The sequence below is a fragment of the Canis aureus genome, chromosome 8 (assembly GCF_053574225.1).
Source record: "Canis aureus isolate CA01 chromosome 8, VMU_Caureus_v.1.0, whole genome shotgun sequence".
NCBI classification, from domain to species: Eukaryota; Metazoa; Chordata; class Mammalia; order Carnivora; family Canidae; genus Canis; species Canis aureus.
The window spans coordinates 28,070,213-28,084,651 of NC_135618.1; the positions used below are offsets into that span (position 1 = coordinate 28,070,213).

Sequence of the window (14,439 nt, forward strand, 5' to 3'; positions counted from 1 at the left end):
ATTTCCTAGCACAAATAATAATTTTTAAAAAATGGGAGCACTATGATGTTCTGGTATGTGACCGTTGATATTCTATAGAATTTCAGAAAATGCCCCGAACTATAAGGGAATCAGCATTTAACTTGGTATAAATAGAATACTTTTCAACATCTTGTCTTGCTGTGTCAGGGAGCCCTTTAATTATGAATGCTTTAAGAAATTTGTTAAAGTTTTTATAGAAACTTAGTGAAATGTTCTTATTCTGTTGAATTGTGGTAAGAGCTCCTAACTATTGAGTGCTAAGTACGTTCTTTTTATAGATCTAAATTATAGACTCTTTATAAAAGGGGGAAGCAACTTTAGTTTCAGAGAAATTTGAAAATTTTCTGCACCACCTTTTTTGGTTGTGAGTGTGTGTGAGTAGGTGCCCAACCGAGGGAATGGGACAGCCCCTTCCTTGCACAGGGAGGGAACAGTGATAGGTAATGTTGCCTCCAGAAAGACTATCTCCTCTCCAGACAGACACCCACATTGGTGACTTCTTGGAGGGACTTTGGAAACTCACCGTGCCCTGGTTCCTAGAAGGATTCCCATTTCCCGCTTTCCCGCTGTGTTTTATCCATATGATTACCTGTAGTCTTGTCAGATGTCTGAGAGTTAACAACTCTGCAGAGGCAGAGAATATCTGCTCTGGACAGTAACAGAAAGGCTAATTACTCTTAAACTCTAATATTAAAGGAAGAGCCCCATTGAGACCATAATTAAAATTTACTCTTTTCTAGGGAATGTTGACGTTTGGTTTGGGACAAAAGGTACTTCAGATGAAATCAGGCTACATACACACATACACATACCCCTCATTTAATAAAACATTATAAATATAATTTTTTAAAAAGAAGGCTCAATGGGAAGGGAATATAAAGCATCTGTAAACATGAGCTTGTTTGTAATTTTATTTGCATTTTTTTTTAAACAAAGGTTTTAAGTAATCTCTATAGAGGTAGTGGTATACTTCTATACTAATCTATAGAGGTATACCTAGTGTGGGGCTCGAACTCATAATCCCGACATCAAGAGTCACATATTCCTCTGATGGAGCCAGCCAGGTGCCCCTCACTTGCATTTTTGATATGTATTTTCAATCTGGCATTATTGCCTCCAAGGAGGAAGAATTGTTTTTTGGGAGGGAGGAGGAGGAGGAACCATTCTTTTTCTGTATAAAGCACAGATTTACATACAGTATGTAGAGGTATGCAGTATACTGTGGCAGTAAAATTACATGGGAGACGATCAGGAAAAATGTCTTAGACTCTTGGAGGAGGCAATAATGAAAAAAAGATTGAGAAATACTGATTTAGAGACAGCTTTTTCACACTTTCACATTTATGGATCTAGGGTGGATCTGAAAATTGGTAGAATGTCATAGTTTAATTTTTTCTTACTTAGGTGGAGCTTAAATAATGGTGCATTTCACACCGTTAGGTGACTTGATGGTATCTTAGATTTGCTGAGGCACTGTATTTCAAAGTACTGGAGAGATTGGAGCAGATACTCCTTATTATTTGACCAGGGAAAGTTGACAAAGGGGCTCCGCCTTTTGGGGGAAAGATTCTTAAACATATTAAAAACAGTACTGTCAACTTTCCCGTTTCCTTTTCTAACTAAATGTTTTCACAGATGAAATTGACCTTGTACCAGTTTTCCCAGCCAGAAATATCAGTCATCTTTGACTCTCTCGGTGACCCAGTCCAAATGTCTTTCTTACTCAGCTCCTCCTTTTTATCACCACCATCCATCCAGCCCGCCTCACCCTCTGGCCCCAGCCTCCCAGCAGCTTCCTAGCTCCTGCCTCTGTGCTTTCCAGCATAGTCCATGTGCTGCTGCTAGATCCATCTGCTTTTATCACTGCACTTTCTTGCCCCCAAATACATGGCAGCTTTATTTTGTCCTTTCCATTGGTTAAAGGCAAAAATACAGATTTTTTTTTTTTACATGATAGCAGTTGTATTTTTATTAGCTGTTGATAATATCATGAATTCTGTAATACTATTTTTTTAAAGATTTTATTTATTTATTTATTCAAGAGAGACATAGAGGCAGAGACATAGGCAGAGGGAGAACCAGGCAGGTAGAGGACCCTGGGATCATGCCCTGACCCGAAGGCAGACGCTCAAGCCCTGAACCACCCAGGCGCCCCTTGAATTCTGTAATACTTTTAACATGAGTTGAATTTTGTTCATCAAAGCATCATCTACAAATATTTGAGGAGTAATAATACATATTATATACATAGGAGATAGTAATTCATATTATATACACAGGGCACTTGACACACACTGATACATTCTCCAGCCAGGCTTTTACCCATCACACCCTATGCTGAAAATATTGTGACCTTCCTATTCTTTAGAGTCTGTTAAAGTCTGTGTCAACAATGACCTATTCTTTGAAGACACTAGCAGCTCACAGAGTACTCCCCTCCCCCTTTATCTGAAAACCCGGTTTCAGTTCAAACTTCATTTCTTTCTTATTGTTTCTTGCTTGATAGTCAGCAACTACTCTGATACTCATCCTGGTCAAAAATTATATCCTATACTTGCTTATATCCTTATTCTATGAGCAGAACCTTGTCCTGGGCATCTTGAATAAACATTTGACTGCCTAAATTTAATGTTTAAAAACAATTAGAGCTTTCTTTTTATTTCTTTTTTTTTTTTTAAGATTTATTTATTTACTTGAGAGAGAGTGAGTGTGAGTGGGCAGAGGGGCAGAGGGAGAGAATCTTCAAGCAGACTCCTGCTGAGCACAGAGCCTAAGATGGGGCTCAGTCCCATGACACATGAGATCACGACCTGAGCTGAAACCAAAAGCTTGTACACTCAACTGACTGAGCCATCCAGGCATCCCCAGAGCCACTTTATTCTTCTATTAGAAAAAGTGTATATGATACAAACAGATTTTTAGTAGTGGAAAAATAACTCTGCATACTGCCTTGGTTGTGGATGATACTTAAATAAAAATTTACAGTATTGAATATAATTCCAAGAAGCTAGATATGGAAAGACTTAGAAAATGCTTGTAAATGAGCACTATTGTTTCAGTCAGTCTTATATATATCATGAGGGCAGGCATCCTGCTTGTCTTCATGTTTCTGTTTCCAGATCTTTCATGGTGCCTTTTACACAAGTCGGTACCTATGAGTGACAGGATGTGAGCCAAGAGTGGAAAGAATTCTGGGATGAGAATCAAGATCATAGGGGAGTTTTAGTCCTGAATTCCCTACTCTCTTGTTATATGAGTCAATTGGCTGGTATCTTTGGGCCTCAGTTGTTCTGATGTATGAACAACCACTATTGTTGAGAGCCTGTAGCTTGATGAAGTGTTTGAATATTTTTGCAAAAGGAGGAAGTCAGCATGTATTTTTTAAAAAAGATTAGCTAAAATGTAAATCAAGTTCTATCACTTTTATTTCTTTGGAGAGAGGAAAAAATACAGCAACTGGTAAAAAGCACTTTGAAGAAATCAGAGTTCACAATAATAACCAGTATTTCATTGAAAGTCATTTGTTTTGAAAGTCATTTCTAATTGTATTACTTAATCTTATGCAACACACAGTGCATTCAACAGAAGGAAAATAAGCTAACACAGAAGTTATTAGAAAATGCAGGAGCCCAGAGAATTGAAATTTGAGCACTTCTGTTTGCTTTGTTCTTTCTCAGTGGACTGTGTGCTCTCCCAAGGGCAGGGACAATGTTTCTTTTATTTGTCACTGTGCCTCCACCTCCTAGCACAGTACCTGGCAGGTCGTAGGTGCTCCATCAATACCTCCTAACTGAGGAAATCCTGAAATCCTGGTCTCTGAGGGAGTGAAATGGAGGTTGGGATGACCATCTGACACAGATAGTATTGACACACTTGAGGTAGTTGATGAGGCTTGATGACATCTATGGCATCTTCAAACTTTGATTCTATGATTCCTTATTCTAAAATAAGGAAAAAAACCTGAACCATTTAAATAAACTAAAAAATTGGCCAGTTATACTGCTGACTTCTTAGGGGTCACACAGACAAACTGTTAACTGTGGATTCATCTCAGCCTCGGCTGGGGTCAAGGATGGAGAGGGTGGAGACACCTGACAGGTGATATTTTTGTAAGTGATTGTCATGGAACCCGCATTGTCCTGACAACATTTATAATGACAGGCATTCCCAAAGGCCCCCACGGGTTGAACTTAGTAATTTTTCAAGACCCTTGCTGTGATTTTTATATTTTCTTATATAGTCTTATTTTAATTTTATGATCTGTTTTTAGAAGATTTATTGAGTTAGAATCATCTTTTAATCCCACATTATGTAAAAAGCATTGCATTATTGCCTGGGTTTGTTTGTTTGTTTGTTTATTTTACAAAATATTTATTTATTCATGAGCACACAGAGAGAGAGAGAGGCAGAGCCATAGGCAGAGGGAGAAGCAGGCTCCCTGTGGGGAGCCTGATGTGGAACTCCATCCCAAGACCCCGGGATCATGACCTGAGCCAAAGCAGATGCTCAACTGCTGAGCCCCCCAGGGGTCCCTATTTTCTGGGTTTAAAACATTTGCATTATACTTGAAACCATTGCAGTTTCTGGGCAGGGTTGGATTTCACTATTTTTGTGGGTGCATTTGCTATATTTTGTATTTCTTGGTCTATTTCCTTTTCTTGCAGCTGGTCTTGGAAGAACAGGGACGTTGATTGCCTGTTATGTCATGAAACACTACAGGTTTACACATGCTGAAATAATTGCTTGGATCAGAATATGCCGACCAGGCTCCATTATAGGACCCCAGCAGCACTTCTTGGAAGAGTAAGTATATGGTCTCCGTTACTGTATTACATCCGCCTTCTGATCATTTCTACCTCTTGTTCTCTGGTTGTGGACTGTGTCAGGCCTGTGGTTATAAAATGGCTGCATTGTGAGAGAAGTCTGTGCCTCTAATGGAATATTGTTGATTTGACAGCTAATGCATTCTAACTTTGTACCTTTTTTATCTCTTAGATCAGGTGAGAGAAGAAAATCACAGAGCCATCTCTGCCTACCTTTTTTCTGTCATCTTCTATGTGTGATCTGGCTACAGTGCAATTTTCTTATGTCATCCTACTTGACACTTTTCATTCTTTTCTTTTGTTTGCGTGTCTAAAAGCAGAATGAAAAGAAACCACAACTAAGGTCAGTCAGTGATTTTGGGGACATTGCTGCTTTCCTGACAACTAACTAAACTGCTCAAGTAGCTGCAGCTTATGAGTTACCAAGGAAGAAAAAAAGAACTGGGTTTTAGTCCTGGCCATGCCACTGAATGGCTTTATGACCTTTATTTGGAAGACTACTTATAAATTAATTCCTTCCTTCCTTCCTTCCTTCCTTCCTTCCTTCCTTCCTTCCTTCCTTCCAAGCCCATAAGGTGGAGATTAAAATCATAAGAGAACAAACCTTTCTGATTTCCCTATAAAATTTTAGAAATTACAATTGGTTTATCCATTAATAAAATGAGGAGACGAAATTAACACTAGCTGATTTAGGTCCAGCTCTAAAATGTTATCAATTATATCTTACTCAGAAATTTTCTTTCTTTTCCTTTTATGCTGCAATGGCAGTATTTTTTTTGTTTTGTTTTAATATTTTTATTATTTATTCATGATTTATTCATGAGACAGAGAGAGAGAGGCAGAGACACAGGCAGAGGGAGAAGCAGGCTCCATGCAGGGAGCCCGACGTGGGACTCGATCCCGAGTCTCCAGGATCACGCCCTGGGCTGAAGGCGGCGCTAAACCGCTGAGCCACCCGGGCTGCCTGCAATGGCTGTATTTTGAATAGCATTCTTTTATATATAATTCTTTTCCCATTGAAATAATTTTCTGTTGGTGAGAAACAAATGATTGTGACTTCCACAGAAAGGAACTTTAAGTAAGCCGTAAGCATCTGAAATGGTTAAAAGGATTTGAGGAATCCTGCTGAGGAATTACTTTAGTTCCCGGCCTGGGGGGAACTTTGGTGGGGGAGGAAATAAGAAAACAGTGCTGGAAATGTGAATTTATACCTTCACTTCAAAGACTGAAACACAAGTGTAATGAATTCACAGGAAAAAAATACCCAAGAACAGGATCATTAAGAAGACAGAGGTTCCTAGGGTTGGCCTATGAGATACAAATAAAGTAATTCTGTTCCTTTAGAGATTTATTCTTTGTCAGATTCTCAGTCAGTGGTTTCTTCTGTTTTGCTTTATGTGTGCCTATAGCATGGAGCTTGGTGCAGTGTATATGCCAGCCACTTGTACTAATTGCTCACTAAAGTTAAATAAATGGCCTTAAGGATTAGGAAACAGAAACCAAGACACTACTAAGCCTAGTTCTTTAATATGTTCCATCAATCTCTTAAAACCATTATTGGGAAGAATGTTCATCTATTAGGTACCTATTGAATACTCACCTTGCACTGGGCACTCTGCTAGGTGCAGCTCACAAGGTGAGGAGAAGTAGCTGAGAATTGCACCTCATTTTCCAAGGGGGTCAGTTACCACAGCCCTCCCACAACATGCCTGCACACTCCTCCCTCCTCCTTCTCTACTATGCCTCCTCTCTCTGCCACATCTCAAAATAACAGAAGAAATTAGGTTATGAGGCAAAGGTACTCTAGATTGAAGAAAAGTGCCTCTTTTTTTTTTTCATTTATAGATACTTAAGCTAGAAAATTCAGGATATTTCTTTGAATATGAGTCCATATTATAATTTTTTAAGTATTTTTCTGTAAGAACTGAGGTGTAAGAATGACTTCCTTATATAACTGAAGCATTAAAATCAGTCATTAATTGGGACACCTGGGTGGCTCAGTGGTTAAGTGTCTGCCTTCGGCCCAGGGCTGTGATCCTGCAGTCCCCGGATTGAGTTCCGCGTTAGCTCCTGCATGGAGCCTGCTTCTCCCTCTGCCTGTGTCTCTGCCTCCCTCTCTCTCTCTCTTTGTCTCTCATGAATAAATAAATACAATCTTTTTAAAAAAAATCAGTCATTAATTGAAGTCATTAAATTAAAATCAGTCCTAAAATAAGTCATTAATGCTTAGGTCAGTACCTTCCTGAAGGCAGGTTCTTTGTTTGAGGCACTAGACCTTCCATGTTTTGCAGTGTTTCTTATAGAACTGGCATGGGGAAATGCCTGGATCGCTCCCAGGCTTTCCCAGGCTTTATTAGATCACCTCCATCAAGGTAGGAGTCTAATCTGCTTTATGCTTTGAGTGGCACCAGAGGTAGTATTATGCTTTGTTTGCTTGAATCTGTATATTTTTCTTGTTCTCTTCCCCTCTCATTTTTTTCCTTTCCAAGCCTGTGTCTTGAGGTATCCCACAGCAGAAAATATTGCTTAGTGCATTCATGACGTTCACTCACCCAACAGATAGTTGTTAGATGTGCACTGTCCGTCAGGCAGTGCTCTCAGGCCTGGGGTTGCAGCACTGAACATAACAGACAAGGTGTGTAACTCCCAGGTGCAAAAATCTCTAGGGGAAGGAGCATATAATAAACAGGTGTGTAAGTTTATATACGAGATTAATTTCTGACAGCAGTATGACAGTTGAGACTAGCAGTAGGGGAGGGGAGTGATTATAGGGGACGGCTGAGGCCTTTGGTCAAGGAAGGCTTCTTGAAAGAGCCAGAACCTGGAGGGTGAGAAGGAGCCAGTGCTCCTGAATTTGTCCTGGGCAGCAGGCATGCAGAGGTCCTGAGAGGGGAACAAGTGTACCATTTTTGAAAGAAGGCTAGTGTGGGTAGAATGCAAGGAGCTAGGAGTGGGCAGTTTGAGAGGTTGGCTCAGTAAATTTTCACAAAGTGAACATACTCACGTAACCACTCTTAGATCAGGAAACAGAACAATTACCAGCATCTGGAAGCCCACCTTGTGCTCCTTCCATTCACTACCTGTGCAACCGTTTGCTTACTTCTAACACCGTAGATGTGTTTTACCTGATTTTAACCTTATACAGATGGAATCAGTATGTATGTCTGGCTTCTTTCAGTCAGCATTTTTTTTTATTATGTGTAAAAATAGTGTGTTCATTTTCATTGCTGGATGAAATTCCATTGTTTGAATATATCATATTTTAGCTGTTCTGTTAGTGGATATTTAAGTTGTATCCAGATTGGGGCTATTTCATTAATATCTTTGGTACATTTGTCTGTTGGATGAATACCTATGATTGGAACATTCAGTCCTAGCAGGTATCACTAAAGACTTTTCCAAAGTAGATATGCCACCTTATATTCCTATCAATAGTGGGTGGGAGTTCCACTCTTTACATACTTATTAATACTGGATATTACCAGTCTTTCTTTCTTTCTTTCTTTCTTTCTTTCTTTCTTTCTTTCTTTCTTTCTTTCTTTCTTTCTTTCTTTCTTTTCATTCATTCGAGACACAGATATACAGGCAGAGACACAGGCAGAGGGAGAAGCAGGCTCCCTGTAGGGAGTCTGATACTGGACTCGATCCTTGGACCCTGGGATCACAACCTGAGCCAAAGGCAGATGCTCAACCACTGAGCCACCCAGGTGCCCTGATATTGTCAGTCTTTTAAGTCATTATACTCTGCTTGTAGTGATAATTTGCTTTGTAGTTTGAATTTGCTGTTCACTGATAACAAATGTGGTTGAACGTTTCATGTATCTGTCGGCCATTTGTATATTCCCTTTTATGAAATGTATATTCATGTCTCTTACCCGTCTTTCTATCAGATTGTCTTTTTCTTGTCGATTTGTAGAAGTCTCAATATTCTGGCTGCATGCACACTGTCCCTTCTACGTAATATAAAGATATGTTCTGCTTCTCTTGGGGTTTGCTTTTTTATACCATAGTGTCTTTTGAATGGAATGTTTTAATTTCAGTGCAGTCCAGTGTCATTAATCATTTTCTTTATAGGTAATGCTTTTTATATTCCTTTTAAGACGTTTTTGTCAATATAGAGCATAGCATATTCTTTTATGTTGTTTCCTACAAGTTCTGTTGATTTCTCTACCATATTTAGATTGACAATTGATCAGGAATTGCTTTTAAAAAAATGAGATAGGAGCCAAGGCTCTTCCCCTCCCTCCCAAATGGATACCTAATTAACCTGGCGTAATTTATCAAAAAGACGACCCTGGTCACATTGCTCTAAAGTGTCACCTTTATTATAAACCAAGGGTCTGTACATGTGTGAGTTTGTTTCTTGACCTTATATTCCATTCTATGTTTGTCTGTCTTGACACTAGTATCATAATTTCTGTAGTTTTAAAATGAGTCTTATAGCTGGGAGTGTTCTTGGACTTTATTTTCTTCTCAGAATGTTGTTTTTGAGATACATTCATGTTAAGTATGTCAGTAGTTTGTTTCTTTTTATTACTTAGTATTCCGTTGAATGAATATATCATGATGTATTGACCCATACAACTGATGATGGATGTTTAGTTTTTGGTTGTTATGAATGAAACTGCTGTGAATATTTCTCTACAAGTCTTTTTGTGGACATCTTTCTTCATTTCCTTTATTTAAATACCCAGGAATGAAGGTCACTGGGTCATAGGATTAGATATATTTTAACTTTATGAGGAAAGATTTTCCAAGGTGGTTAAATCATTTTATATACTACTTGTATGAATATGAGTTCTAACTACTTCACATCTTTGCTAACATTTTGTTTTGTAAACTTGTTTTTTGGGCAGGAGTGGAGTCATTTTGTTTGGTGTGAAATAGTGTCTCAATTTCCTGATGACTAATGATGTTGAACATTTTTTCATATATATATCTTTTGAGAGATGTTTGGCCAGGTCTTTGCCTATTTAATTTTTTTCTTTTTATTGATTGTAATAGTTCTTTATATATTTTTTGTTACTATTTTATTTTTATTTTCAAAATATATTTTCTTTCCTATATATTTTTTGCAGAATTTCCAAGATATTATTTTATTTTTAAAATATTTGTTGAAGATCCTATTAAACCATTATTTTTCACAGTACTATATACAGAGTTGATGGAAAATATATTGGTTTTCTACGGATGATTTAACATTAGGAAGAGCAGTTAAAGTTGTGTGTTGCAGCTTTACAACAGGCATTTCTGCTTTTCAGTGAGATTTTAAAAAAAACTATTGTATTTATTTATTGGAGAGAGAGAGAGAGAGAAGAGAGCAGGGGACAGGGGGTGGGGTTTAGGAGTAGAGAGAGAGGGAGAAGCAGACTATCCAATGAACAGGGAGCTGGACTTGGCACTCTGTCCCAGGGTCCTGAGATCATGACCTGAGCTAAAGGCAGATGCTTAACCAATTGAGCCATCTAGGTGCCCAGTGAGATTTTTTTCTTAATTGAGATGTAATTGTCATATAACATTATATTAATTTCAGGTTTACAAAATAATGATTTGATATTTGTATATATATTTTAGATACAAGTCATTTGTCAGATATAATTGTGCTGTATGTCTTCTAATGAACAGAATTTAAAGTTTTGCTGAAGCTGATTTTTGAAAATTAACCAGATATCTTGCAACCATAGAAATTTCACTTATTAATTTTGATAGTTTCTTTTTTTTTTCTTATTGCTGAGATTTCCAGTACAATGTTAGTTAGAGGTGGTAAAAATGCACATCCTTGTCTTGCTCTTGATATTAAAGGGCAGCATTCAGCCTTTCACCACTAAATGTGATGTTAGCTGTGGGGTTTTCACAGATGACTTTTATATGAATGAGGAAATTTCCTTCCGTTTCTAGTTTATTGAGAGTTTCTATTAATAATAGGTATTGAATTTTGTCAGTTTTTTCTACATCTATCAAGATAATCATATAATATTTTCTCCTTTATTCTGGTAATGTGAATTATATTGCTTTTTGAATGTGGAGCCATAATGGTCATGATGTGCTTTTATGTTTTCATATGACTGGATTTGATATGCTAATATTTTCTTAGGGATTTTTGTGTCCATGTTCGTGAAAGGTAATGATGTGTGATTTTCTTTTCTTGTAATACTTCTGTCAGTATCAGGGTTATGTGGACTTCATGAGTTGTGAAGCATTTCCATCTTTATTTTCAGAAAAGAATATTTTAAGATAGTATTGGATTTGAGGGGTGGGATGGGAAATTAGGAGATGCAAGTATCATTTGGAGATAAGGATCTAGTTGATGTTAGATGATCTGGAAGGGTTGGTCTTGTTATATGACGGTAAACCAGGGCATGTGCCATGATAGGTTTGGTTTTGAAAGTCTTTGAGAAACCCATGGGTCATTAGTACAGGCCATAAGGTATGCAGCATTAGATAACTTTCTATTTAACAGTTCCTAGGGATATGGTGGCCAAGGGGATGGGGATGAGTGAAGATCCCCACTGGGACCGCTTACTTAGTTGTCTACAAGGGGAGTGTGGGGTGTGGGGTACCCACATCATCTCTGCTACACTGCAGGGTGGCACTATGGCTCACTGGGGGCAGGTGCTGTGTCATAGGGAGCCTGAGGTGTCATGGTGCTTACACACTTTTGTTCACTTCCTTCCTTGACTTTTTAAAATATATATATATTTATTTATTTAGAGTGAATGTGAACAAGTAGGGGGAGGGGAGAGGGAGAGAGACAGAATATCAAACAGACTCTGTGCTGAGCATGGGGCCCATCTCAGGGCTTGGTCCAATGACTCTGTGAGATCATGACTAGAGCGGAAACCAAGAGTCAGAGGCTTAACCGACTGAGCCACCCAGGTGCCCCCTGACTATTTTTAAGCATCCTGTCTGGAAAGTTTATTTCACATTTTACATGCCTTTCTCTAACCATTCTAAACCTCAACCCTTCTCCTAAGCTACTATCTATCTGCCTATCTATCTCACACACACACTCAAACACATACACTGTTGATTAAAATTTGTATTTTGAGGTAATTAGGTTAATATACATTTGTAAGAAATAATAGAGAGGACTCCTTTGTATTTACCCGCTTTCCCCGAATGCTAACATCTTGCAAAATATAATATATATTATATATATATAATATCACAATCAAGATATTGACATTGATAGAGTTAAGATACAAGTATCTCTCTGTCATTGCAAAGAGTTTCTCACATTGCCTTTGTATAGCCGCACTCATTTTTCCTACCCTTATCCCCTTGTTACCTTCTGACAACTGCTGATCCATTTTCCATTTATATATTTTGTCATTTTGAGAATGTTACATATGGAATCATAGATTATGCAGCAACCTTTTAGGCTTGGAATTTTTCATTCAGTGTAATTCTCTGGAGATTCATCCAGGCTGTTGCACATGGCAGTAACTTGTTCTTTTTTTCTTTAAAGATTGGTTGATTGATTTGAGAGAGAGAGCGTACCCATGAGTGGGAGGAGGGGCAGAGAGAGAGAGAGAGAAAGAGAGAGAGAGAGAATCCCAGACTTCACACTGAGCATGGAGCCGGCATTGGACTCGATCTCACAACACTGAGATCATGACCTGAGCTGAAATCAAGAATTAGGCACTCAACCGATTGAGTTACCCAGGCACCCCTCACTTGTTCCTTTTTATGGCTGAGTAATATTCCAGGGTGTGCATGTTCAGCATATTGCTTTTTAACCATGAAGGATAGCTGGGCTGTTTACAGTTTTTGGCTATTATGAATAAAGATGCTATAAATGTTTGTGTATAGGTTTTTGTGTGAACATAAATTTTCATTTCTCTGGGATAAATGCCCAAGACTGCAGTTGGTGAGTTGTATGGTACATGTTTAGTTTTTTAAGAAACTGTCAAACTGTTTTCTAGAGTGGCTGTTTCATTTTACATTCTCACTAGCAAAGCATGAATGATTGAATTTTTCTTTATATTTGTCAGCATTTGGTGGTGTTACTGTTTTTGTTTTAGCCACTTTGATAGGAGTGTAATGATATATCATTATGGCTTTAATTTTACTTCCCTAGTAAGTAACAATAAGCAGCTTCTTATGTACTTATTTGCCATCCATGTATCTTTTTGGTAAAGTGTCTGTTTAAATCTTTTGGCTATTCTTTATTGAGCTGTTTGTTTTCTTATTACTGAGTTTTGGTAGTTCTTTTTTTTAAGGATTTTGTTTATTTATTTGAGAGACAGAGAGCAGAGTGAGAGAGAGAGCATGAGTGGTGGGGAGAGGCAAAGGGAGAGGGAGAAGCAGGCTCCCCGCTGAGCAGGAGGCCTGATGTGGGGCTCGATCCCAAGACCCTGAGATCATGACTGAGCTGAAGGCAGACACCTAAACAACTGAGCCACCCAGGCGCCCCTTGAGAGTTCTTTATATGTTCTAGGTACTAGTTTTTTGTCTGATAAATATTTTCTCTGAGTCTTTTACTTGTCTTTCATTCTCTTAATAGGATCTTTCACAGAGGAAAAATTTTAAATTTTGATGAAGTCCCATTTATCATTTTCCCCCTTTTTTAGATCATCCTTTAGTATCAGATCTAAGATCTCTCTGCTTAGCTCTAGACCTCCATAATTTCTCATGTTTTTTTCTAAAAGGTTTATAGTTATGTGTTTTCATTTAAGTCAGTGATTCATTTTGAGTTGATTTTTAGATGAGGCGTGAGACTTAGTTAAGATTCTTTTTTTTTTTTTTTCCTTTTGGGCCCATCGATGTCCACTTGCTTTAGCAGTATTTGTAGAAAAAGGTTATCTTTTCTCCATTGAATTGCTTTGACAGCTTTGTTAAAAATTAGATGGGCATATGTATGGATCTGCTTCTTTGTTCTTTATTCTGTTTGTTCCATTGATGTGTATGTCCTTCTTCTAATACCATACTGTCTTGATACTCTACCTGTATTATGAGCCTTAACGTTGGAAGAGTGGTTCCTCCTACTTTCTCCTTCTTTAGCAAAATTGTCTTATCAATGCCAGATCCTTTTCTTTTCTATGTGAATTTTAGGGTAATCTTGTCCATATCTACAAAAAATCATGCTGCCATTTTGGTAGGATGTGTTAAACCTCTATATTGATTTGGGGTGAATTGACATCTTTGGTACTGTCTTCAATGTCTCTTCATTTATTTAGATCTCCTTTGACTTCTTTCCTCAGTATCAGCTTTTAGCTGATAAGTCCTGTTTTGTTAGATTTACACCTAAGCATTTTACTTTTTCTGAATGATTATAAATAGTATTGTATTTTAAATTTCCGAGTCTATATGTTCATCACTAGTATGTAGGAATACAATTGATTTTTTTAAAGATTTTATTTATTTATTCATAAGAGACACAGGCAAAGGGAGAAGCAGGCTCCCTGTGGGGAGCCTGATGCGGGACTTGATCCTAGGACCCTGGGATCACGACCTGAACCAAAGGCAGATGCTCAACCACCGAGCCATCTAGGCATCCCTGCAGTTGTCTTTCTATGTATGTTTATTTTATATCCTGAAACTTAGGGGTGTGTGTGCACGTACTCACATAAATTCCTGGGGATTTCTGCAAAGA

At 38.0% G+C, this 14,439-nt stretch overlaps 1 protein-coding gene across 12 annotated transcripts in view; it reads left to right on the top strand.

The window, feature by feature from the left end:
- CDC14A (cell division cycle 14A) overlaps positions 1–14,439 on the top strand; it is a 250,286-nt gene that overhangs the window by 120,709 nt on the left and 115,138 nt on the right. For all 12 annotated transcript variants that reach the window (XR_013384557.1, XM_077905614.1, XM_077905615.1 and 9 more), the window contains one exon: positions 4,686–4,824. Coding sequence is in view for 11 of the 12 variants with exons in the window: in XM_077905614.1 (XP_077761740.1) it covers positions 4,686–4,824 (139 nt within the window). In the remaining variant the exon portion in view is untranslated. The remainder of the gene's footprint in view (positions 1–4,685; positions 4,825–14,439) is intronic.